General features: G+C 35.4%; 1 protein-coding gene across 3 annotated transcripts in view; it reads left to right on the top strand.

Annotated features, from left to right (window-relative positions):
• Positions 1-26,995, top strand: part of tasor2 (transcription activation suppressor family member 2) — a 121,346-nt gene that overhangs the window by 86,074 nt on the left and 8,277 nt on the right. For all 3 annotated transcript variants that reach the window (XM_039761345.1, XM_039761344.1, XM_039761343.1), the window contains exons 16-21: positions 8,503-8,983; positions 9,685-11,733; positions 13,539-13,664; positions 14,306-14,459; positions 16,493-16,598; positions 17,551-17,732. In XM_039761345.1, coding sequence (XP_039617279.1) covers positions 8,503-8,983; positions 9,685-11,733; positions 13,539-13,664; positions 14,306-14,459; positions 16,493-16,598; positions 17,551-17,732 — 3,098 coding nt within the window. The remainder of the gene's footprint in view (positions 1-8,502; positions 8,984-9,684; positions 11,734-13,538; positions 13,665-14,305; positions 14,460-16,492; positions 16,599-17,550; positions 17,733-26,995) is intronic.

Raw genomic sequence — 26,995 nt, 5'->3', positions numbered from 1 at the left:
CTCCATTGACTTAATGTGCTTCTTCTTGAGCCACTCCTTTGTTGCCTTTGCTGTATGTTTTGGGTCATTGTCGCTGGAACACCCATCCACGACCCATTTTCAGTTTCCTGGCAGAGGGAAGGAGATTGTCGCCAGGATTTCACGATACATGGCTCCGCCCATTTTCCGTTAATGCGATTAAGTTGTCCTGTGCCCTTAGCAGAAAAACACCCCCAAAGCAAAATGTTTCCACCCCCATGCTTGACGGTGGGGACGGTGTTTTGGGGGTCATAGGCAGCATTTTTCTTCCTCCAAACACAGCGAGTTGAGTTAATGCCAAAGAGCTCTATTTTGGTCTCATCAGACCACAGCACCTTCTCCCAGTCACTCTCTGAATCATTTAGGTGTTCATTGGCAAACTTCAGACGGGCCTGCACATGTGCCTTCTTGAGCAGGGGGACCTTGCGAGCCCTGCAGGATTTTAATCCATTGCGTGTAATGCGCTTTCCAATGGTTTTCTTGGTGACTGTGGTCCCTGCTAATTTGAGGTCATTAACTAACTCCTCCCGTGTAGTTCTAGGATTCTTTTCACCTTTCTCAGAACCATTGACACCCCACGAGGTGAGATCTTGCGTGGAGCCCCAGAGCGAGGTCGATTGATGGTCATTTTGTGCTCCTTCCATTTTGAACAATCGCACCAACAGTTGTCACCTTCTCTCCCAGCTTCTTGCTAATGGTTTTGTAGCCCATTCCAGCCTTGTGCAGGTCTACAATTTTGTCTCTGACATCCTTGGACAGCTCTTTGGTCTTTCCCATGTTGTAGAGTGTGGAGTCTGCTTGATTGATTGATTCTGTGGACAGGTGTCTTTTATACAGGTGACTAGTTAAGACAGGTGTCCTTAATGAGGGTGACTAATTGAGTAGAAGTGTCTAACCACTCTGTGGGAGCCAGAACTCTTAATGGTTGGTAGGGGTTCAAAAACTTATTTCCCTCAATGAAATGCAAATCAATTTCTATCTTTTATTTAAAGTTATTTTTTCAATTTTCCTTTTGATGTGCAATCTGCCACTGTTGAAATAAACCTACCATTGAAATGATACTGTTCTGAGACTTTTCATTTCTTTGTCATTGGACAAACTTACAAAATCAGTGAGGGGTCAAATAATTATTTCCTCCACTGTATATATATATATATATATATATATATATATATATATATATATATATATATATATATATATATGTATATATATATATATATATATATATGTGTATATATATATATATATATATATATATATATATATATATATATATATATATATGTGTATATATATATATATATATATATATATATATATAAATATAAATAATATACATACACACACATTTACATACATTGCCAACAAAGTAATAATGATAGTAATGAAGAATTCAAAACAGTTTGTAGGTTTGTGCTAATGACGTAACTTTATACTATGGATTATTAATGCCGAATGCGTACCTGAGTACTGTTGGCATATTGTTTACTTCAAGATGACAAATAGCTCCTTAACCTTAATGTGTGTGTATGTATGTATATATGTATGTATGTATACATATGTATATGTGTGTGTGTGTGTGTGTGTGTGTATATATATATATATATATATATATATATATATATATATATATATATATATATATATATATATATATATATACACAAGCACACACATTACCAACAAGATAGTAATGGAGAATTCAAAACAGTTTGTAGGTTTGTGCTAATGATGTAACTTTATACTATGGATTATTATTGCCAAATGCATTAACACCTCTTCAGGGCTGACACTGACTTGCATATTGCTTGACCAGCGTGCAATATGGTGTGGTACCAGCGGCAGCAGGCAATCAAAAATCGAAACAGACATCCAACAGTATTTGAAGCACTTAAATGGTATGCAGAAATCTTGCTTCTTCATAGCTTACACAGTAGGTTCCTTTCTTCACATGCTCTGCAGTCAGAGGGTGAAACCAGTAGCAACGGTGATATTTTCACTCTCTTATGTCGCTGTACCAGGAGGATTTCTAACACAAGGAGGTCAATTTTCAGGTCTAATAAAGCCAACTGATCAGTGTTTAGCAAATCCAGTGAAGGAGGAACCTCAAACCCCACTGGCTAAAAACACTGTGGATTGCTTGATAACTGCCCCAACTGCACCCCCACGTAAACACACAAAACTACAATCTGGGCTGCAGGTTGGCATTTACGTCATATTGAAGTCAATTAAGGGCCACTACAAAACACAACCTGAACACCTAGGTCACTCAGAGCACATTCATTAAACCAAGATTTGAATGCCCATGTGAACTGGGCCTATAGGAGAATTTTAGTATTTTTTCAAATTAAACTTATCTCTTGACAATCACAGCACTGTATATGTTAATTTGCTTTACAAAAATGCTTTCAAGAGTGAAGCGTTTTTTCTTAAAATTTTGAAATACTTTTCCTGTTTTTGAAGTTTACAATAGAGCTTAAGTGTACACAAGTCCTTAGGTAATTGAAAAAGCCTTAAAATTTACCGAATTCATCCACTTAGAAGCAGCAAAGCTTTTGATTTAAGAAAATATGTCTTCTGTGGTTCTGAGGCATGCATGAGATAGCTAAAGGAAACAAGAAGAAATTATTTTATGTCAAATTCTTGAAACTAATTTTCTTGAGTTTTCGATAATGCAAAAGTCTGTAGTATCAAGCTGTGTTCTTCTTATAATCCAACTTTTGCTTCTGCAGTTCTGTTTCTGCAGCAGTTATGTTTTGCCATGACTTGTAACTAGGGGTGTGTGATACTGGCAAAAATTTTTATCTTGATATTTTCTTTGACTTTGACAACAATAATTAGACAATATTTGCATCCTTTAAAAATGTGCTTGTAAAAGTGTTATTGATCTAATTTGGTCTTAATAGGATAAAATTGTAGCGTATTAATGAGATGAATGGAAACAACAGTTAAAGAAAACAAGTCTTATTTATATACTTAAAACTAAAGTAAAAAAACAAAAAATTAATTTCACTAGTCAAGACATTACTGAGATCAAACAATGCAAGTATGAGTAAATCATTTCAAACTGGCCTATAGGTTTTACACAAGAAATTACACTAAGACCAGCAAATCTATTATAATAAGAGCATTGTAAATAGACACGTACCCTTAATGTAAAAAAGATCAAAATCCAAGGGAATAAAATACTAATCCTAACTAAATTACAGGGCATGAACATTATAGTCTGGATGAACTAAAAACTGCTGTTCTGTAAGGTGAATTGTGTAGCATATAAGCAAGAACAACAATCTTAACATACTGTACTATAGTATAAAAATCCAAAGTTCAGTCATATATTGCACAAAGATACAAAAAATCTATGACATTTTTAAACAAATTGCTAACTTCAAGTTCTGTCCAATATTGCACAAAGATATCAGAAAAAGATAAAACAATTGTTAAATTCTACTGAGGAATCTTCAAGTTGTGTGACAAAAACACAAGTCTATCCACAGCATCTGGCTTCAGAGCAGCAAAATTACATGTTACAACATTTCCTCTGGTGCTGAATACGCTCTTTCTACTTTTGCTTGAAGCAGGGATGCACAGGTACTTTTTGTAAGTTTCCCCAATTTAGAGAAAATGTACTATTTGTGTTTTCCACCACTCAGGTGGATTTACATCACTGTCCAGGTATCATCAAGTACCTTTTAATCTCTTTTTCAGTTGCAGTGAGCAGAGACCTGCCTTCTCTGAATTCCTTTGTGTGTGTGCATGTTTTAATAGCTGTTAAAAGACTTTTTTTTTCTTTTTATGCTCCTTCCATTGTGTCATCACAATGGGGTGAAGAGACCATGATCTGTACAAGTGTTTTAAATAATGAAAGAAAAAAATGTGCTTTGGAATCGAGGACACCCAACCAAGACAGTTTGCAAAATAAAACGCAATAAAATGAAAATAAAAATAATCCATTTGAACAAATTACATAATTTGTTTGAACTGATTTTTTTTTGGCCTGACATTTACGTATGAGGCTCCATACTAGATCAATTTCACTTTGCAGATGGTGAAACAAGTTAGTTGTTGAGCAGTCTTTAGCGGCAAACGATTTCCAAAATAGTTTGCAGATTGCCATCTTTTAAGCAGCATCAGTATTTTCTAAGCCAAACCACCTCTACGTGAGTGAAGATAATCCAATGCTTGCAATTAAATCTAAAAACATAGATTGCAAGTCTGTTTATCCCCTGGTGCTGTCTGCCTACTCAGTTTTAGGCAGCTACTCTAGCTTCACTTGTGGTGTGCTGACCGTGCACACACGCGCAGTAGTCTATCCTGTTAGGTTACATGAGACAGTGAATGTGTGGACTCCCAAGGTGTGTTTTTGATTGTTTTTTTGCAGAGTGACATTCTTGATAATTTCAGCTCGTACATCATTAAAACAACAATTAAAATATTATAGTAGACAATACATATCGCGCATTCCTACTTGCAACAGTTAGCAGAGGCTACTTAGATAATACACTGCTCAAAAAATAAGGGAACACTTAAATCAAACTTCAGATCTTGATGATCAAAATATTCAAGTGGAAATTGTTTATTTAGTAATATTGTATAATTAATTGAGAACATAATGATGTAATAACAGTCAATTGAAACCAAAGTCACCAACCTATTGAGGGCTAGATTCAGTGTCACAGTGAAAATCAAAGTCAAAAATTGAAATCACATGATGATCCAACTTGCATGAATTTCATCACGGCAACTTATACTGTGACATAATGTGTAGTGTGTATGGCCCCCATGTGTCTGAATTGACTCCCAATAACCTCTGGGCATGATGAGACAGCGGATGGTGTACTGGGATCTCCTCACACACCTGGATCAAGCCATCATTGAGCTCCTGGACAATCTGAGGTGTACTTGGCATTGTCGGGTACACCGATACATTATGTCCCAGAGGTTCTTAATTGAATGCAGGTCTGGGGAACATGCATGCCTCTCTGTGGCACCTATGCCTTCATCCTCCAGGAACTGCCTACATGCTCTGGCCACATGAGGCTGGACATTGTCCTGTACCAGGAGAAACCCAGGGTCCACTGCACCAGTGTAAGGTCTGACAATGGCATCCCAGTACTTAACAGCAGTCAGGGTTGTTGCCTAGCCCATGGAGCTATGAGTGACCCTCCCAAAAATATGCCTTCCCAGACCATCACTGACCTACCGCCAAAATGGTCATGCTGGATGATGTTGCAGACTGCATACCATTCATCGCGGCATCTCCAGACTTTTTCATATCTATCACATGTGCTCAGTGTGAACCTGCTCTCATCTGTGAAAGTGCCAGTGGTGTGGTATTCTCTGGTGAATGCCAGTTGAGCTGCATGGTGTACATGTGTCTAACAAGAGGACATGGGGTCCTTTTGCCACCCCAATGGAGTCAGTTTGGTCAGAAACATGCATGCCACTAGCCAGCTGGTGGTCCTTTTGTAGGGATCTGACAGTTCCCTGTTCCTGTTTGCACAAAGGAGCAGGTACCAGTCCTACCGGTGGGTTGATGCCCTTCTACAGCCCTGTCCAACTCTCCTTGTGTAACTGCCCATTTCCTGGTACCACCTCCATGCTCTTGAGACCTCCTCATGCTACCAGTAGTGGAAGGAATACTAGTGCAATGCAAAACCAGAGAAAAATCAGTCAGGAAGGATAAGGAGAGAGCAATTGTGTATGGCCACCACCTGCAAAACCATTCCCTTTTAGGGGGTTGTCTTGCTGTTGCCTCTCCAGTGCATGAATTGTCACTTTCATTAGCACCAAAGTAGTGAAGGTGATTCATAATCGCTTATGCTTCTTAACTGGACAGATTGATATCCCTAAAGCTTAACTGAGTTGGTGTTAGACTGTGGTGATTAAGCGCTCACTTAACTTTTTTGAGCAGCATATAATAGCAAATTGGTAGTGCTAAATTTGCCTGTTTATGTCCAGTCTGTGATAGGATGGCCCCCTATCCAGGGATTGTTCTTGGCTTGTACCTGATGATTGCTGGCATAGGCTCCAGCTTCCAAACAACCCTTCCCTCGTTAAGTGGTTTAGGAAGATGGAAGGATTATTATTATCCATTTGCCTGAAAAAAAAAATATGAATAGATGGTTCTTCTTACTGTGTCTGCCCCACATAGATGCTTACATTATCCCCTAATGGATCAAACCAGCATTTCTTAAGGGTGTCTGCATGGCTGTTTTTTAATGAGGGCTGGGCCACAAGATTGTATTTGCACTGACAGCTTGTCACTGCTGATCTACTGGCTTTGCCACTGGAGGCGTGCTTTCTTATTTGACTAGAGTAATAGAGGGAAAATATTGAGTACAGCAATAAATAATAATTACAGTGATAAAAGGTGGCACAGTGGTGGTGCTGCTTTGTCGCAGTAAAGGAGGACATTCTCCTACAGCCAACCACCGTGCAACCATACAGTGCTTGATATGAGTTATTTTAACACAAAGAAACTTATAATTGTATATAATTTCAGACTGTAGTTTTTCTTGTTTTACGTGTTTGCCAATTTCTCTCCCTTTTATTGGTTTTCATTGTTGCCAGTTAGTTGTTGGTTTTAAAATAATAAACACAAAAATATCAATGTCTAATATTTAATATTAATCACATGGAGATGATGATAAATTAAGTTCCTTGTTCTTGGTAAGCCACATAGTTCAATGAATATTCTTTTCCAGAGTAAAACTGGAAGTAACCTGAAAAAAATGTATTTATGTGTTATTAATATACAGCTTTTTGTGTACATTCATATTTTAAATGTCTTAGTTACCACAGTCCAAAGATGCTGCTTTCCAATTATTATGATATATTGTAATAAACATTTTTCTAGAATTAATCAATACTTAATACACTTTTATTTTCTGTAGTATTGTTATTTAAAGGACAAGTTCAATATTTTTCCAATCAAAGATATTGCTTCACAGTCAGGGTATATATTAATTTCCAATATGAAGTAAATTTCTGAATTGAAGCATTTTTATGCATTAAAAATACCTATCTGTTCTTGAATTTTAAAATGGAAGTGATGGGGCCATGGTCCAAATATCATTTGTAAAGAAATAACTTTGACTTGGAAAATACCAAACTTAACATATTGTCAACCTTCTCGTGACGCTATAACAACTCTGACCCATCGATGCATGAACTCCACAAGACCTCTGAAGGTCCTGTGGTACCTCCTGTATGTTGCGAGGTGGGGCATCTATGGATCAGATGTGTTTTTTTTGCGCAGCCCATATATCATTGATTAGGTTGAGATCTGGGGAATTGGGAAGCCAACAACATTTATTTATATAGCACGTTTTCATACCAATGATGTAGCTCAAAGTGTTTTACAGGATAAAGAAAGAAAAAATATAAAAATAAAATTAGGCAATACTAATTAACTTAGAATGAAAGTAAGGTGTGATGGCCAAGGAGGACAGAAGAAATAAAAAAAAACTCCAGCCAGCTGGAGAAATAAAAACAAAATTGGCAGGAGTTTCAGGCCACAAGACCGCCCAGCCCCCACTAGGCAGTGTACCTAACATAAATGATCTCAATCGGTCCTTGTGGTTTTCAGGCTCCCCATGGAAGAATTAGACGTTGATGGTCATGTAGACCTCTGGCCTTCAATCCATCAATGTAGGGACTGCACAGTGCTTTGATCAGGTGATGGTGGCACAGATCACCACCACAGAAAACAGAAAAAAGAACAGAGTAAGTAGGGTTAGTACAGATTTCAGAGCGATGAAAAAATAATAATTAAATACATATACAGGATATCAAGGCTAAATTAAAATGAAATTATGAGAAAGCCATGTTAAAATAATGAGTTTTTAGCAGTTTTTTTAAAGTGCTCCACTGTACTAGCCTGGCAAATTTCTTTCAGTAAGCTGTTCCAGATTTTAGATGCATAACAGCAGAAAGCTGCCTCACCAATTCTGTTAAGTTTAGCTCTTGGAATTATAAGCAGACACTCATTTGAATATCTAAGTCAACACCTTGTACTCTTTGTCGTGTTTCTTAAACCATCCCTGAACACTTTTTGCATTGTGGCAGGGTGCATTATCCTGCTGAAAGAAGTCAATGCCATCAGGAAATGGTTAACATGAAGGAGTGTGTTGTGGTCTGCAACAATCTTTAGGTAGGTAGTGCATGTCAATTGTGACAATTGACCTACTGAAGTCAAATAATTTCAGAAACAAAACATAGCAAATGAAGTATGTTTTCTTAAACTTATTTTATTATCCCCTTAAATAGTTGAATACAGCAAATTCACGTAGTCCATAGTAAAGTTTAAAATATGTCTCCTCGGAATATGTTTTTAAAAGTAGTAGGTGGTGATTTTTTTTGAAAATTATTTTGAGTTGAAAAAAATAATTTTTTTTTACGAATGTATTTATAGTGAGCAGATTCATGTTCATATTTAAAGTTTGCATTTTGTAATTTTGTTTATTTTTTTAATTTTAGATCCTGGGATTTGAATATTGAGGAGACATACGAGGAAATACATCTGATTCTTCATGTGTGGATAGGCCTCTTTTACAGCAGACCTACAATGAGGTTTTTCCAGGCCGATTTCAATCCAGATGAACCAGAATTACCTGAAACAGCAATACAAAGGTCATCACTGAAAAACTCCAACCATGAAAATGAAATTGCCCAGGGGAACTTGTCTGTTATCCAAAAATCTGTGCAGGAAACAACTGATAAACCAATGAACCCTAATGCATCACAAAATGAAGATGTCAGTCACTCAGATGAAGACCAAGGAACTATAGATTTTAACATTCCCAAAGCTAAAAATTTATCTCCAGTGACCAATGGGATGGAGTTTTCTGAAGCTTTGTATAAGGATAGGTCCATGGATATCTTGGAGAGAAGTGAATCTGAAGTGCAACATACAAACTGTAACATTAACCTAAGTGAGGCAGATGTATCTGCAAATGTGGTAAGAACATGTGTTTTTCATGGAAGCTACAGTTGTGCTTGAAAGTTTGTGAACCCTTTAGAATTGTCTATATTTCTGCATAAATATGACCTAAAACATCATCAGATTTTCACTCAAGTCCTAAAAGTAGATAAAAAGTAACCACTTAAACAAATGAGACAAAAATATTATACTTGGTCATTTATTTATTAAGGAAAATGATCGAATATTACATATTTGTGAGTGGCAAAAGTAAGTGAACCTCTAGGATTAGCAGTTAGTTTGAAGGTGAAATTAGAGTCAGGTGTTTTCAATCAATGGGATGACAATCAGGTGTGAGTAGGCTCCCTGTGTTATTTAAAGAACAGGGATCTATCAAAGTCTGCTCTTCAAAATCTGATGATGTTTTAGGTCATATTTATACAGAAATATAGAAATTTCTAAAGGGTTCACAAACTTTCAAGCACAACTGTACCTTATAAGCAACCATATTAGTTTCCCATATTTCATGTATGACATTAATTTTTACACCCGTTCTACCTTAGGAGGAGATCAGTTTTATATATACTAGTCCAGTACTTAATTTAGTATGAGAGAAATTTTTTACAAATATAATGCAAATTGCCATAATTTATGCTGGAATTTTGTATGTTTTGCTTCAAGTGATCCTTTGCTATAAGCCTGATTTCTTTTTTTTTTTCCTTTCTTGTTAATATATATAGGCCTGCAGTGTGAGTGCGAATGCATCACAAAATGATGAGATCAGTCAGATGTCAGACAAAACTGAATATAGTGCTGACTATGGCGATGTGAAGAATTTCAACAATAATCTTGAGACTTTTGAGATGAACCGTAATGAAGATAAAAAACGTGTATTTTTTAGTGATGCAGCAAGTTCTTGTCAGTCTAGAAGTAAATTACTGATGAAGTCAAAAATACATACTGAAACAGTACATGAAGAAGAAATACAGAATGACCAAGACCTGAATGCTACTATGACCCTTGTACAGTCTGGAAAATTAAATGGTGAACTTCTATGTACTTCACATTCTGCTGACCCACTGCTACATAAAATGAACAATCAAGGTTTCATTAATTATGTTTCTGAAGCTAACAAAGAAGATAATTTCACTGAATGTGGACAGGAAACTGAAAATACTTCTGATAATCTTACTTTAAATAATCCTCAGGATACTATTCCTCAGAACATGAGCGATAACATTTTTATAGAAACACATGACAGGCAGACAAATTTAGGTGATGTCTTATCCAATTTAGAACTAAAAGCTACAAGTTTGTGTTCAATAGATGACAGTGAAGGACCTTCCTGTAGTGGTTTGCACAAACTCGGCAATAAACACAGTTGTAGTGATGCTGAATGCAAGCTCATTAGTACTCCAGACATTCCTGAGATGAATGGACTTTGCAGCTACACTCATAATATCTCACTTCTAAGTCCTTCTAATGAATCTTGCCAGAAATGTGAAAGCCTTGTAGTTGAAGACAAAAGTATCAATGCAGTTGATTGTGTGAGCCAGAACAAGAGTGTTTCAAAAAGTCCAACTAAGCCAGTTGAAATTGCAGATAAAGATGCACTGATTGTATCAAGCATTGAGGAGAAACAAGAGTCTGCTAGTCTGATATCCTTCCAGAGTAAGTTGCATCCTGCTGAAAATAAAGAAAAAGTTGATATGGAAGAATTAGAAAATGCAATTGGTAATACAGCTTTTTATGAACACAGTGACACATTCAATCAGCCAGAAAATGATGTACATGTTGAAAAAGTAAACATTGTTGAGTCGATTAGAAAAGAAAGAAGAGATACTTCACCTCAATCATTGACAAAAAGTAGACAGACAGATTTCAAGCATTACATGCAACATACTCACTCAAACAAGTCTGTGCAGGAAAGAGAAAACTACATTTCAAACATCGATTCACTAGTTCCTGTTACTGATTGTTGGGGAAATAAGAAATGCTATGCAAATTTTTCAGTTGTTAAAGACAGAGAGAATGCTGGAGCAGATATAAAATTACAAAGAGACAGTTGGCCTTTTGCAAAATATTTTGAATACATTAAAGACCAAAATGTGTACAATGATAAACACAACCTTACTCAGGAAGCCCTAAATATGGAATATTTACATTTTTCTGACTGTTTAAAAAGAATACTTAAAAATTCTAAGGACTGTGTGCCTTCAAAGAGATCATTATATGGGAATAAAACGAGCTTTTTAAGGCGCTCTTCCTGGAGGAAATATACAAATTCATTTTCAGATACACCCTCAGAGTTGGATGATGACTCTAATAACTCTTCTGCAACATATTTGTCTCCTTCACAAACTCTGCAAATTACTGTGAACGTGTCTCGGAAATCAGAAATTGATGAAAATAACAAAAGCATTAAATCTTTTAATTCCCCAGAGTTTCCACTAAAGAAACGCCCCATAGATGAAGACATAAAAGGAGAACGTGAATTTTGTAACATGGATACAGAAAGAATGGATTCACATTCACCCTTTATTAAGAAGCTCAGTCCTGGCATTAAGTTACATGAACCAGTGTTCTACATGTACCCTCCAAGGCAGCATAACTATGTAAAATTTAAAAACTCAAGCAAAGGATATCCTGGGTCACTGAAAAAAATCATTGACAGTTTGTGTAACAGTCTTCATCATAACTTCAATAATGTACTGAATGAATCTCTCAAGAATAATTTAAGGTTTTTTATTCTTGAGACAAAAACGGATGTTTTCTTTGAAAACATGAAGGTGAGAGAAATACTTAGCCACATATTAAAATTGTTCCTAAGGAAAATCAGTTGTTTATTTTTTTCCATCCTAAAGTATAATCCATGTGTGTCAACCCCTATTCTTGGGGCATTGCCATTGTTGCAGGTACTTCCTGAAATCCGTCTTGTTGTTATATTGTTTGTTTTTCTCAATTTTTTAAAAAATTGATTTAAAAACTGTCATGTCATTCTTAAAAATCATCAGACAAAGTTAAAATTGTGCCATCTGTTCCTTTTCTGAAAATATGATACTGTAATTTTTAATTTATTGCAGCAAGTTTGCACTTTGTGCAGGATTCATGGTCGAAGTGATGAAGATGCAGTTTTGTAAAGTTTTTTGTTTTTGGCAATAATTATTGCCAGGTACAAAAATAGAATCACTCCTAAAACTTTAAGCTTCAGATAAAAATGAATTGTGTTTCTCCATCTTTAGAATCATAACTAAATGAATTGAAATACCTAACATACTTTGGCCTCGTCAAGTGAGTAGGAGTATTAGTACATGCTGTAAAAATAATTAAACTTATCAACACTGTTATTACTGTTTAGTATGTTTGCTGATATTGCATTGTGAATTTTTAATTACGTTTCACAACTAGCACCATCATAAGAGACTATAATATTTGCACATGTAATGCACACACACTGTATTTGTAGTTTGTTCGGATCATTACCAGTGTACAGAAATGAAAGCTGTTAAAAGGAAACTTCATAATTTAGAGAAACGATAAAAGTATCCATTATTAACATGTAAAGAGTGCTATACGTTTTATGCAATGGAGTTTTTTTAGTTTATCACGGGTAGATTCACAAACCAAATGAAGTGCAATGTTATAAGTAAGATCAGGTCATCTTTTTTTCTTCTTCTTATCCTCACCTCTCTGTGTTGGGTGCAAAGTGGAAACTGACTTTGGCAGATTAGACCGTCTCCAAGAAGATTTTTCATGGAATTGAAATTTTAATAGTTTTAATGATTAGAATGTTAAATAATCATTTTGCTCAGGAATTGATCCTACTATTTTGAATCAGTGGTACTCTACATTACTTTTCTGTTATCGAATTGACATCATTTCTGTGTTGTAGGTGAAACAAAGATTAGTCTATCATAAATAGATTTACATGTTTATTGTATATCTAGATCGAGGGCACTCAAGTTTGATACTGTAAGGAAGGGTACAGTGGCTCTAGGTTTTTGTTCCAACCTTGTTGATTAATTAGAAGCCAGACCTTGCCAATAAAATAACTTATTTCATTTTATAGCTTGTTGGAGTTCTCATTCTTCCAGGGTAGTTTATTTTCTGTATTGTGGATCTGAACTTTCAGAGTATATCATTCTATGATTTGTAATCGAGAATAGATTTACCATTCTTGTTTGTCTTCCATGTTGTTCTAAATATTTGCATAAACATATAAGTCATAATGAACACCATGTTAGATGGTGAACAGCTGGTGCCTTTAATATTTGTGTCTTATTGTTAATTTGCAGTTGATTAAGAAGTCCAGAAGCTGTTATAAACAGAGGATACAGTTGTTTAAGAATGAAATAAGGGTTGAAAATTTTAACAATAGCGTCTACTAAAATTAAGAATAAAATTTTGCTTGAGCAATAACTGCATTGACAGCAATTATTGGCTTCTAGTTAAGAAATTAGTCTAGCACAAAATGCTGTGGCCTTCAAGACTTAACATGAATGTTTATTTTTACGTCAGAATTCTTTATTACATTTCAAACCAATATTTGCTTACCAATTATTTCTAAATTTTTTATTAAATCCTACTTTTGCAGGAGGTACTCAAGAATGCAGGGCTATATGAAATACAAATTGATTTTTTTGATCAGCTGGATCAATGCTTACTTTTTCCCATAATCATTATAATTAGAAATGAAGACATCTCCACATATGTTCACACGGTATGTATTCAAATGAAGAGCTACTTTGTGATATAATAAGGTGTTCATAATCCAGTATTTTTATTTTTTTTTTAGGAAAAGTTTGTTTGCAGTACTGCTTTTTAATATAAAACATAGTTCATCCAGAATGTGGTGTTTGCTGTTGCAATAAGACTTAGTCTAATAAGTTTCAAACATATTTATAAACATATTTGTGTAAAAGAACAGACTTTATGTAATACTTTTGCCCCATTTTACTGATTTTGTTAAAAACTGTACGTTTTAACCCAATTCCTGAATATAACTGTTGTGTTTGTACCTCAACTTGCTAACATTTAGATATTTATACAATGGATTTAGAAAGTGTTCAGACCACTTCACTTTTTTACATTTTGCAATGTTGCAGCCTTTTGTTAAAATCATTTAAATTAAATTTTCCTCACATCAGGCAACACTTAATACCCCAAAATGATAAAGAGAAAATAGGATTTTAGATTTTTTTTGTAAATTTTTTTAAAAATAAAAAATTCAAGTATCACATTAACACAGGTATTCAGACCCTTTCCTATGATATTGAATAGCCTTGAATATCCTGAATATTTACTGAATCCAATGTATACAGTTTTACTGTGACTTCTTCTTTTATTCTCACCTTTTATTAGATTCCACATTTGTTGAAACTTAAGAAGACACCAAATGTTTCATTTTCCGGAGTTGACAGTGTTGATGATGTCCTAAATTTCAACTCCCAGGAGCTCTTTATCAGAGGAGGCTTTCTTGTTTGTGATGGAGAGTTATTTCGTAGTCTTAGATTAGGTAAGAATTAAGTAGAGGTCTGCTGGATTGATTGGTATGATTCTTACGTATTATTTTTTAAATAAGTTTAAAAGTTCCAAGTATACATTGTAATGGAACTAGATGTTTTGGATATTACTGCATTTATTTTAAGGATAAAGTTAAAACAGCAAAAAGAAGAAAATAAGCCTCCTTCTCCAATCTTTATTAAACAGTTTGCGACATTACACCAATAGAATTATTTACAGTGGTGTGAAAAACTATTTGCCCCCTTCCTGATTTCTTATTCTTTTGCATGTTTGTCACACAAAATGTTTCTGATCATCAAACACATTTAACCATTAGTCAAATATAACATAAGTAAACACAAAATGCAGTTTTTAAATGATGGTTTTTATTATTTAGGGAGGAAAAAAATCCAAACCTACATGGCCCTGTGTGAAAAAGTAATTGCCCCCTGAACCTAATAACTGGTTGGGCCACCCTTAGCAGCAATAACTGCAATCAAGCGTTTGCGATAACTTGCAATGAGTCTTTTACAGCGCTCTGGAGGAATTTTGGCCCACTCATCTTTGCAGAATTGTTGTAATTCAGCTTTATTTGAGGATTTTCTAGCATGAACCGCCTTTTTAAGGTCATGCCATAGCATCCCAATTGGATTCAGCTCAAGACTTTGACTAGGCCACTCCAAAGTCTTCATTTTGTTTTTCTTCAGCCATTCAGAGGTGGATTTGCTGGTGTGTTTTGGGTCATTGTCCTGTTGCAGCAGCCAAGATCGCTTCAGCTTGAGTTGACGAACAGATGGCCGGACATTCTCCTTCAGGATTTTTTGTAGACAGTAGAATTCATGGTTCCATCTATCACAGCAACCCTTCCAGGTCCTGAAGCAGCAAAACAACCCCAGACCATCACACCACCACCATATTTTACTGTTGGTATGATGTTCTTTTTCTGAAATGCTGTGTTCCTTTTACACCAGATTTAACAGGACATTTGCCTTCCAAAAAGTTCAACTTTCGTCTCATCAGTCCACAAGGTATTTTCCCAAAAGTCTTGGCAATCATTGAGATGTTTCTTAGCAAAATTGAGACAAGCCCTAATGTTCTTTTGCTTAACAGTGGTTTCGCCTTGAAATCTGCCATGCAGGCCGTTTTTGCCCAGTCTCTTTCTTATGGTGGAGTCGTGAACACTGACCTTAATTGAGGCAAGTGAGGCCTGCAGTTCTTTAGACGTTGTCCTGGGGTCTTTTGTGACCTCTCGGATTAGTCGTCTCTACGCTCTTGGGGTAATTTTGGTCGGCCAGCCACTCCAGGGAAGGTTCACCACTGTTCCATGTTTTTGCCATTTGTGGATAATGGCTCTCACTGTGGTTTGCTGGAGTCCCAAAGCTTTAGAAATGGCTTTATAACCTTTACCAGACTGATAGATCTCAATTACTTCTGTTCTCATTTGTTCCTGAATTTCTTTGGATCTTGGCATGATGTCTAGCTTTTTAGGTGCTTTTGGTCTACTTCTCTGTCAGGCAGCTCCTATTTAAGTGATTTCCTGATTGAAACAGGTGTGGCAGTAATCAGGCCTGGGGGTGGCTACGGAAATTGAACTCAGGTGTGATACACCACAGTTAGGTTATTTTTAACAAGGGGCAATTACTTTTTCACACAGGGCCATGTAGGTTTGGATTTTTTCTCCCTAAATAATAAAACCATCATTTAAAACTGCATTTTGTGTTTACTTGTGTTATATTTGACTAATGGTTAAATGTGTTTGATGATCAGAAACTTTTTGTGTGACAAACATGCAAAAGAATAAGAAATCAGGAAGGGGGCAAATTGTTTTTCACACCACTGTATGTATGTGAGAAACTTTTGTTGATCAGGTCGCTTATCTAGAACCCGTTCATATCTTGACTAATTTTAGAAATGCTTTGGTTCTTGGTAGACCTGAATTGTGAAAGCTAATACTAAAAATGGATGGACAGATAAAAGCCTTTGTTTACAATATTGTTTTTAAAGCATAATATATGTTACTAATATATTGTTTGTCATGCTTTACAGAACACTTAAAAGAAATATTTTATATTTTGGATGAGCTTAATAAAAAGGAAAAATGGAAGTGGTTGTTCCATTACCGAGACCAGAAAATACTTAAAGAAAACGGAAGGTAATTTATCTTTCACTTTACACCAAAATATGTTCACATTTAGCAGTTTTTTGCTCTTACTTTGAGTAAACCAAGATTTTCCTCAAGTATTTGTTCTGTGTTGTTCAAATTTTTACATTTTGAACATTTAACATATAACATATTCTGTGAAATATACAGTATCTTCTCAAATAAACCTATTTTATGTTACTTAAAAACATAATATGCATATTACTAATAATGTTTCCTTTACCTTTTGTAGAGTCTTCTATTAAACAACTCTACAGAAAAGAAGTAATGTTAAAATCCTATCAGTACTTTCACAACAGTCTCCAAATAATAAGTTATTCATCTGCCATTAGCTTCTTGAACAACTTTAGATCAACCCGAGATTATGCCCATCCTGTGAGAAACATAATATGACACTATTGTGCCTTGTCATATGTGCTTTCCATAGCGTAGCTTTCCTCTTAACTCATGCGTGGCTTAATGTCATGATTTACCTTGCAGTCATGTGTACAGGTGTCTGAATAGCTCCTTACTGTATTTTCATAATACCCTTTATGCCTTAGACCAGATATATAGGTAAACATGGTCTAATGAGCAAATGCCGATGCTCAGATTAGTAATCATCTGTCAGTCATTCACTACGAGAACCAAAACATTTTCTGTACTATGATCTGTTTAAAGCCTGTTTGATACTATCCAAAGAAAATTTTTGTTCATATATTCGTCCAGTTGTTGAAAAAAATACCACTTCTAGAATTTTATTTCAAAAGGTCAGGTTAGAGAGAGGTCTAAAATTGTCCAAGTAGTGGCTTAACTGCCGCAGTTTTTTGAAAATGTGGAAAAATGCTGTAGAGGTAATAGACTTAGTCACTACAAACATTTGGTTTTAAAGAAGTCTCTGACTTGTGATATAGTTTAGTTAACTGTTCGTTGTACTGTTAATTGTTTTTAAATTGTTTTCCAGAAATAATTCTACAGACCATGCAAAGAAATACTTCATGGATTTCTGCCAGGAGGCTGGCATTGTAGATGTCCTTCCATACCATGACTGTGACCTTATATCTCAAGACCGGCCAATGTACTTGGAATGCATGCAGCGACTACAAGTTCAGTACATTGCTTCACGATTGGCAGTATTTTTAACAGGTGAGTGTTTTTTCTATTGTCCAGTTCTATTTTATTTATTTATTAGTGTAATCTATAACACCAGAAGTAACATTAAAAATTGGCATGAAATTGTGCATCTAAAATATTTTAGTAGTAATTCCCCAAACATGGCTCCTTTAAATCCAGCAAAAAGGAAGTAATATGTGAATAAAAAAGCATAATGAAGAGAGTTAATTGCACTAAAACACTTCCTCAGAAAGCAATATTTTTATGTGTGTTTTGATTTATAAACAAGCAATTTGAATTGATCAAAACAAAAGGCCAAATTATTTTTATTATTTGTAATTTTTACCTCTTCACAGACTAAACCTCAGTCAATGGCAAATAACTTGCATGCATTAACAAAATTAAATTTTAATGGTATGTTTGTATAATTGATTATGCAAAGAGTAGAATTATAACATTTCAGTGTTCAGTGACTGTATTGCTAATTATGTGGTTTTAAATGTAGTGATTTGCATCTTTATTGTTGTTGGTTTGAATTTTTTTCACTTTTGTTTTTATGTCACATAGTAAATAAGAATTTTTACTGCTTGTATAGATTTTATCAGTTTACCTGAAAGGTGTTTGACACCTCATGGTCAGGTGGTTGTTTGGTGAGATACCAGGAGGATTAGTTGCAATGGACAAGTGCACGTTAATAACTGATTTAGCAGATATCCATTCTCATATTAATGAATGTAAAAGCCTTGAAGCATGTAACATTTGCGCAAAATAAGTATATGGCTACAGTGGAGTTACAGTTAGGTCATTTAAGTATTTGGACAGTGACACAATTTTCATAATTTTGGCTCTGCACACCACCTCAAAGGATTTGAAATAAAGCCATCATTATGTGATTGAAATGTAGACTTTTCCAGCCTTAATTTAAAGGGTTTGCCAAAAATATTGTATGAGCCGCTTAGGAGCGACAGCCACTTTTACACATTTTATACATCCCCCATTTTCAGGGAATCAAAGGTATTTGGATAATTGACTGACAAGCTGTTCCAAAGCCAGATGTGAACAGTTCCCTCTTTATTTCATTAACTATTAAGTAGGTAGAAGGTCCGGAATTGATTCCAAGTGTGAAATTTGCATTTGGAAGTTGTCACTGTGAACTCTCAATATGAGGTCCAAAGAGCTGTTCTTGCAAGTAAAATACAGAAAATCTCATTAGCCTGAGAAAACAAAACAAACCCATTAGAGAGACAGCAAAAACACAAGTAGTGGTCAAATAAACCATTTGGTACATTCTTAAAATTGAAGGAACACACTGGTGAACTCGGCAACACCAGAAGGTCTGGAAAGCCACAGAAGACAACTGTGCTGGAAGACTACAGAATTCTGTTCTTGGTGAAGAAGAACTCCTTCACAACATTTAACCAAACCAAGATACTCGCAGGGAGGTAGACCTGCCATTGTCAAAGTCTACAATCAAGAGAAGACTTCATGAAAGTAAACACAGAGGGTTTACCACAATGTGCAAACAACTGGTAAACCTAAAACATAGGAAGGGCAGATTAGGATTTACCAGAAAACATTTTTTAAACACCTGTCCAGTTCTGGAACAGTTTCCTTTGAACAAATGAAACTAAAATCAGTATATACCACAATGTTGGAAATAGAAGAGTTAGTGTCTGTGAAACAAGGTGGAGGCAGTTTTATGGTATGGTCACGCTTGGCTGTGAATGGAGGCCAGTCACTAGTGTTTGATGATATGACTGCTGGTAGAAGTAGCAGGATGACTACTGAAGTGTATAAGGGCTGTACTATCTGCTCAGATTCAGAAAATGTTGCAAAACTGATAGGACAACATTTCACAGTACAGATGGACAATGAGCCAAAACATACTATGAAAGCAAACCAAGTGCTTTTCAACAAAAAAAACAGTTGAATTTTCTTCAATGACCCAAGTTAATCAACTGACCTCACCCCAAATGGACATGTATTTCACTTCCTGAAGACAAAACTGATGGGTGAAAGTCCAATGAACGAGCAGCAACTGACAAAATATCACTAGAGTGGAAAGCCAGCACTTGGAGATGGCCATTGGTTCCAGACTTCAGGGAGTCATTGACTGTCCCGGATTTTCAACCAAATATTGAATTTCATCATTATATTTATGGTGTGTTAGTTTGTCCAATTATGTTTGAGCCCTTGGAAATGGGGAGGACTATGTTGAAAAATGTGTGTCATTCCTAATCAGCTTGTATGGTATTTTTAGTAAGCACCTTAAATTAAAAGTCCAGTCTACTCTTCAATCGCATCTTGATTGCTTTGTTTCAAATCCATTGTGCTGTGGTGTATAGAGCCAAACTAATGAAAATTGTGCCACTGTCCAAATACTTCACGGACCTAACTGTACTTCATTATTGCAGTTCCCTTCATAACTTCAAAATTAGGTGTGGGTAAATATGATATTTTTTGCAGTAATATTCATGTATTTATATTTTACTTAAACACAAAAAATATCTTTGGTATAAGTAGTTTTGTTTTTTTTTCCAGGTAGAAATACTTTTGTTGAAAGGCATTTCATTGTGAATTTATTTTTGGGCATCTGAGACTTATTACTGTAAGAATTATTAGGGGTTTGTTTTTAAACCAAGAACTTGCAAAAATATACACAATAAACATACAGATGCAGGTAGCTGCTTTAGCCATTTTGTTTTTACAAATATCTCCCCAACATAGTGTTTTTATTTTTATTTTTTTTTATTTTATTAAAGTCAAATGACATTCCATACAGATAACTCAAGTTTTACAAGAATAGGTTTGAAACAAATCAACCACCAACCCTAGTGTTTTATAGAAAAGTTTTTCTTATTATATGAACTAAAATTTCACAATAGATAAAGATTAGTAGCAGTCTGATATTTTGTTTCTTAATGTTCTAAACAATGTGAACAGCCTACAGTAGTGTTTCATAACCAAACTAAAGCGGTATCACCATTATTATTTTCTGTATTTTAAGAATCAGTTAAATAAATACATTAAAAATTGAGTGTTATTTTGAAAGAACAATGGCATTTAAGAATGTTGTCCTGTGATTTTTTTTTCTCTTACTATATTATGCAGATGAATTTCACTCTCTTAGAAGCATCCTGTTTTTGTGTCAGTAATATACAGCTCATAGATTTACTTTAGACCTGTTTGAATATTATACTTACTAATAAGAAGACATACAGTACATAGATATAATAAATACCTAAATTAAAAATACTACTTTAAAGTAGTTTGCTGTTTAATATTTTAAACACATTTATATATTTTTTCTCTTTGTAAAGCTAACAACATGGCAGTAGTGGATGTTTGAGGCTTTATTTTTATTCTTTGTTTATGGCTCAGTAATTTATTGAAATATTATGAAGCACAATTATTTTCATGGATTCAGAATTTCACTTGAAGCAGTGTGGTTCCCTCAATGTAGTTACAATAGGCTGGTTTTTGACATTTGCTATATTGAGATTTATGTTTGCATGAGTACTTGGAGGAAACATTAACTGGTTAATAACACTTACTGAAGAGTAATATTTAATGAGCAAGTCAAATTGTAAATATCACAAACTCCACATTAGTGCTGATTGGCTGGACAATTCATTGATGTAAATAAACTTATCGATTAACTACAAATATTTGTAGAAGTTTTCTCAGAGCACCAAACTTCAGCTGACAGTTTTTTTTTTTTTATATTCTCACACCCTTCACAAGAAAGCTGCCAGGCACTCATATTCACAGCAGAAGATGCTTGAAGTAGTCTAGCAGGAGCACACTATAGTTGAAAAGGCAGCCTGATCAATGCATCACGCACAAAGATAAAATGGGAAAAATACAGGTATATTTGTAGCACTACACCACTGTACTGTTCGCATGACATCCACTTATCAATAAAATCAAACTGTTTCTGATAACAAAGGTAAGATTTGAACCAGGACAGTGCTGGTTAGTGACACCAATTAGATTTTCCAGCCAATCCAAATGCAGCAGAGAGATCTAATAAATAAGAATATTATGATATCCAGCGTTAAAGCCACCAATAACTCATTAGTTATTTTAACAAGTGCAGTCTCCGTATTTTGACCTAAAACCAGATTGAAATTCCTTACACCAATTATTATTAGAAAATTGAGCTTGTAGTTGTCTCACAACCAAACATTAAAGTAAGTTTGATAACAATGGCAACTTTGATATAGGTCAGAAGTTGCTATAGTCCAAGGGATTTTGTCCAGGCTTTTATGTACTGGAGTAATCACTGCAGTTGTCAATCAAGCAAGAAGAGAACCAGTGAAGAGAGACCCATTAATAATTTTAGTTATCAATGAACAGCAAGCCTTTACCAAAAATGCAGGTATAGGATCAAGAATACAAAAACAATATCTAGATGTGGCCAAAAGCTCAGCAATTAATTTCTCTTCCACTTGTGAAAATGAATGGCAGCTGATTAGTTGTCAACACTGGATCGGACCTCTGAATATATAGATTTTTACCTTGCCCTGGGAAAACTCAATAAATTCGTTATACAGTAGAACTCTGTAGATCAGAAACCTAGTTACAAGATGGTGAACGCAATCGGTAGATGATTGAAAACAAAGCCTATGAATTATTCTGGCTGTCTAAAATTAAACTTGGATAGCAAGCAATCTTTGTCCTATGTAATGCCTCCCTGTATTTAATCACATGGTCCTAGTTTTACTGTAACTAGAGCTACAACTAATGATTATTTTGATAATCGATTAATCTGATTATTTTGTTGATTAATTGATTTGTTTGATTGAGTAAAAAAAACATTTGAAATTAAACACAAAGTTCATAAAATAGAACTTTTCACCCAAATAAACAGATTTGTATAACATTTTCAGAAATTAATTTTTTTAAATGACATACCTGTAGATATTTTAAACAAAATATAGGTTTTTATACAACATTTATATAATACATTGAAAATAAACAATAATAAATAGAAATAAACACTTGGTAGCACTCCTGGCACTTCTGCACACACACACAAAAGCACACACATTTTCCTTAAAAACACAACCGTTTTCAATAAATTAACTGAACTTTGAAATTTGGCTTATGCATAGAAAATCAAACTAAACATATACTTGAAAATTACACACGCAATTTAAGTTTTTTTTCAGTTTCTGTAAGTGAGAAGTTTTACTGGCAAATCATCATGCAAATATCTGATCACCACAATATTCCACTACAGAAGAATTTGTTGCACCATCATGACTAAATTATTTTTTTTTTTTTTTAAGTCTGCAGGAATTGTTTGAAATTAGTTGTCATATTCTACAGAAATGTCCAGACTATTTTCCTTTTGCAGCAAAGAAAGTGGTTTCATGTGTGTGGAACTCAGTTCTCCCTTTGCTATGTAATCTTCCAAGTTATTTTAACTGAAAGTTTTTTTTTTTTGCATCACTATTTGTCTTTTTTGTGTCTGGAAAACTTTTACCACCGCAGATTCTTTGGTACCTTTGCTTTTACCCAATACACTGTCATAACCTGTCGCTTGTCATTTGCTATCTGGAGTGTGCTGTTAGATTTTCACGTTTTGAAACTGTGTGATCCTGCCATAAAATATGTTTACCAGCTAAACTAGACTTGCTGCAGCAGCAGTTGCACATAATTGCATTTTCCTCTAGACTGTATAAAAGCCAGTTAAATTCCAATAGCCAACTAGTCTGGAATTTTCACTTTTCCACCTCACTCCTACCTTTTGACTCAGAATGAGAGATATGCCTTTCAGTCGTGGTTGATGTGCTGTTGGATTCACTGTTGCGCTGTCACTGAATTTTTGATTTCCTTTGCACATGAGAATGAAAAATAGTTTTCTGTTGGACTGATAATTAAATTTAGTTTGCAGCCATTTTTTGTAAGCATACACATGCTAACATTACACGTGAATGCAAGCTTGGAACGCAGTATTATAATTTAACAGAGTGGCACAAAAAAACCATCCAAATATCTCAAGTGAAAATCTGAACGTGTACTAGCTAGTAGCTAATGGCACATATTTTTAGTCACTTATAAAACTCTGTAGCATGTGCTAGTGTTTTAATTGATAATGCATTGTAGAGGGATGGACTATGACTCAAATTATTCCTCATTTCAAGATGAAAGTCATGTCATTATGCCTAGTCTAGCACACATTGTGTTCATATATCTGTATCACATAATGCTGAAGTGACATTTAGCTTACAAAGGATGACAGCAAGTCTTATTCCAGTGATGGCGAACTTTGGGATTGGCGTTTCAAAAATTCTGAAAATGCCAGACTTGGTTCTGCTGGTGTGTTGCCCCCGCTAAACAAAAGTGAAACAATTCTTTACATATTCGTTTATTTAAAAAAAAAAAATACAGCCCAATCATGTGTGGCGCTATGTATTTTAAAAGTTGAAGAAAAATTATTTCTATTTACAATAGAAAATATTATATGTGCGCTGATAATTGGGCTTAAAATAGTGTACTAAAAAAATTACCCTACTTTTAACAATGATTTTGAATTGAACTGAAAAAAATATGGAACACATTGCATTTGATTTGACATCAGTTAATGAGTTTTTTTTTTGTTGCTGATTTTTAATAGATAAGTCTGAAATTGAAAGAAGGTACTTTGTGGGGGATTAAAAGGGACAGTTGGGAGAAATGTAAAATAGCACACACTTAGAAATGCAGACTACTTGCCCTTTGCAGAAGTTTAACCACAGAGAGTAGACAATGTCGACACTGTCCTTTGCAGACTCTATGATAGAGACCGTATACTGAAATAGTCTTTGAGGTTAATAACTTCCTAACCTCTGCAGCAGTGCTGTTTAGGGAAGATCTGAACCGCACAATGAAAAAAAATAAAAATGGGATAATTCTTATCTCATAAGTATCCCATATGTATGCGAAAATACAGCGAGCATAGTATGTACAGGGCAGCACGGTGGTGCAGTGGGTAGCATTGCTGCCTCGTAGTTAGGAGACCTGGGTTTGCATCCCGGGTCCCCCCTGCGTGGAGTTTGCATGTTCTCCCCGTGCCTGCGTGGGTTTCCTCTGGGTGCTCCGGTTTCCTCCCACAGTCCAAAGACATGCAGGCGATCCTAAGTTGTCCCTAGTGTCTGGGTGTGTGCGTGCGCCCTGCGGTGGGCTGGCACCCTGCCTGGGGTTTGCTTCCTGCCTTGCGCCCTGTGTTGGCTGGGATTGGCTCCAGCAGACCCCCATGACCCTGTAGTTAGGATATAGCGGGTTGGATAATGGATGGATTGATAGATAGTATGTACATGGTATCTTCACATACATATGTGATACATATAAAATAAGAGTTATTGCATAATTTTTTTTTCATTGTGCAGTTCAGAGCATCTTTAGTTGTTGAACTGGTTCCTGGCGCAAAATAATTCAATGCACATCACATGAGCAACAAATGTAAAGGCAGATTTCACACAAATGCTGACAGTGAGTTCATTTTGAAGACTGCAGATGCAGAAATCTCACTTGCACCATGAAAATGAGCTTCTGGTGCACCAGTTAGACTCCAACTGAACTCTGTGGCTGCTGTGATGACAAATGATGTGTTGATACAGATGGTGAGGATCCATTTTAAGTTCTGGGTGGTTCAGGGTGTTATGTTTTTGTTATCTCCTATAGTTTCTTTGGTAAATCAGGTCTTGGTGAACACTGGCATGTCACCCAAAACATTGTTGTGTGTCACTTTTTGACACCTTCACAAAACCTGTAACAGTAACTTTCCTGTTCAAATGCTTGTGCATCTTCAATGTGCTGTCATACCATACGAAGTCAGACCTACACATTTTGCATCCTGTGACCTTTTTTTCTGCGTTCAGGGTATTGTGTTCCCAAACCTTGAAAATTTTAGGTTGCACTGTCTTTTCTGCAACTTGCGTTCACAGATGAGAGAAGTAGTGACAGTTACGTGTCACAACATATTAAACCTAATGATGTAATCAACTAATCAATGAAAGTAGTAGTAATCGATCATTGTAGGTGATGTTGATTAGTTGTTGCAGCTCTAATTTGAACTAATAAACCATTTCTTCTAGTAAGAGGCTTTAGCTGACGCTTAACAGCTCTCATGGCACAAATCTTTTAGGTATAAATTTTACCCAGCAGTTGAACCTTTGACCTCCATCCTAATTTCTAGTTTCACTGAAGGAGTAGACCCAAAGAGCTTTTTAGCCCTGGCCATGTACTACTTTTGGAGTTGTACCCAAAACCACTTTACTGGTCAGGAATGTTCTTGGGAATTCTTGGGCTAGCCTCCTTGCAGGCCAAAGTAGCCTGCCCATCATAATACAGTAGCAAATGACAGTGTATATGTAACTGGTCCTTCCTGCTGCCACTTGTCAAAGTAGGAGACTGATAAAACAATACTTGTCATCCCTCATGAGCACTTAATCACAGTATGATAGTGTTAATTCTTCCAGCTAGTGTGAGATGAAGGGTTGACCATTTATGCAAGTCTTGCTTAATTTTTTCCATGCAGACGGCGAAATTTTGTTGATAAAGAGCTTTATGTTTACTTGTGATGTTTACCCCTAGGTATTTAAACTGTTCTGCAGTGATAAAAGGTAGGGTGTCTAATCTAATATTATATGCTTGAGAATTCACTGAAAAGAGTACACTTTTTTATTCAGATTAATTCTGAGACCAGAGATCTTATGAAATTCTGTGAGTGCTATTAAGAATGCAGGTACAGAAATTTCTGGGTCTGATATATACAGTACCATATCATCTGCATGTAATGAAATTTTCTGTTCCAGTCGTTCTCTGATAATCCCCTTTATCTGATCAGTATTTTGACAATGTATTGCCAGTGGTTCAATGGCAATTGCAAACAGAGGCGGTGACAAGGGGCCTCCTTGTCTAGTACCGCGTTCTAGTTTAAAGTAGTGTGTTGTTGATGCAAACTGAAGCTTCTGGGTTAGTATACAGTAATTTGATCCATGCCCAAATGTTCAGGCCAAACCCAAACTTCTCCAATGTAGTGAAAAGGTATTTCCATTCAATCATGTCAAATGCTTTTTCTGCATCCAATGATGATAATATTTCTGGTGTGTTTGATTTAGTTGGCGAGTATATTACATTAAACAGGCGTTGAAGATTTGAAGATAAGTGTCGGCCCCTAATAAATCCAGTTTGATCTTGTGATATTACCGAGGGGAGCACTTTCTCCATTCTTCTAGCTATGATTTTAGAGTATTTTATCGTCATTATTCAGAAGTGAAATTGGTCTGTATGATGCACATTGTAAT

This window comes from Polypterus senegalus, chromosome 8, assembly GCF_016835505.1.
Source record: "Polypterus senegalus isolate Bchr_013 chromosome 8, ASM1683550v1, whole genome shotgun sequence".
Taxonomy (NCBI): Eukaryota; Metazoa; Chordata; class Cladistia; order Polypteriformes; family Polypteridae; genus Polypterus; species Polypterus senegalus.
This window is presented reverse-complemented; position numbering and strand designations above follow the sequence as displayed.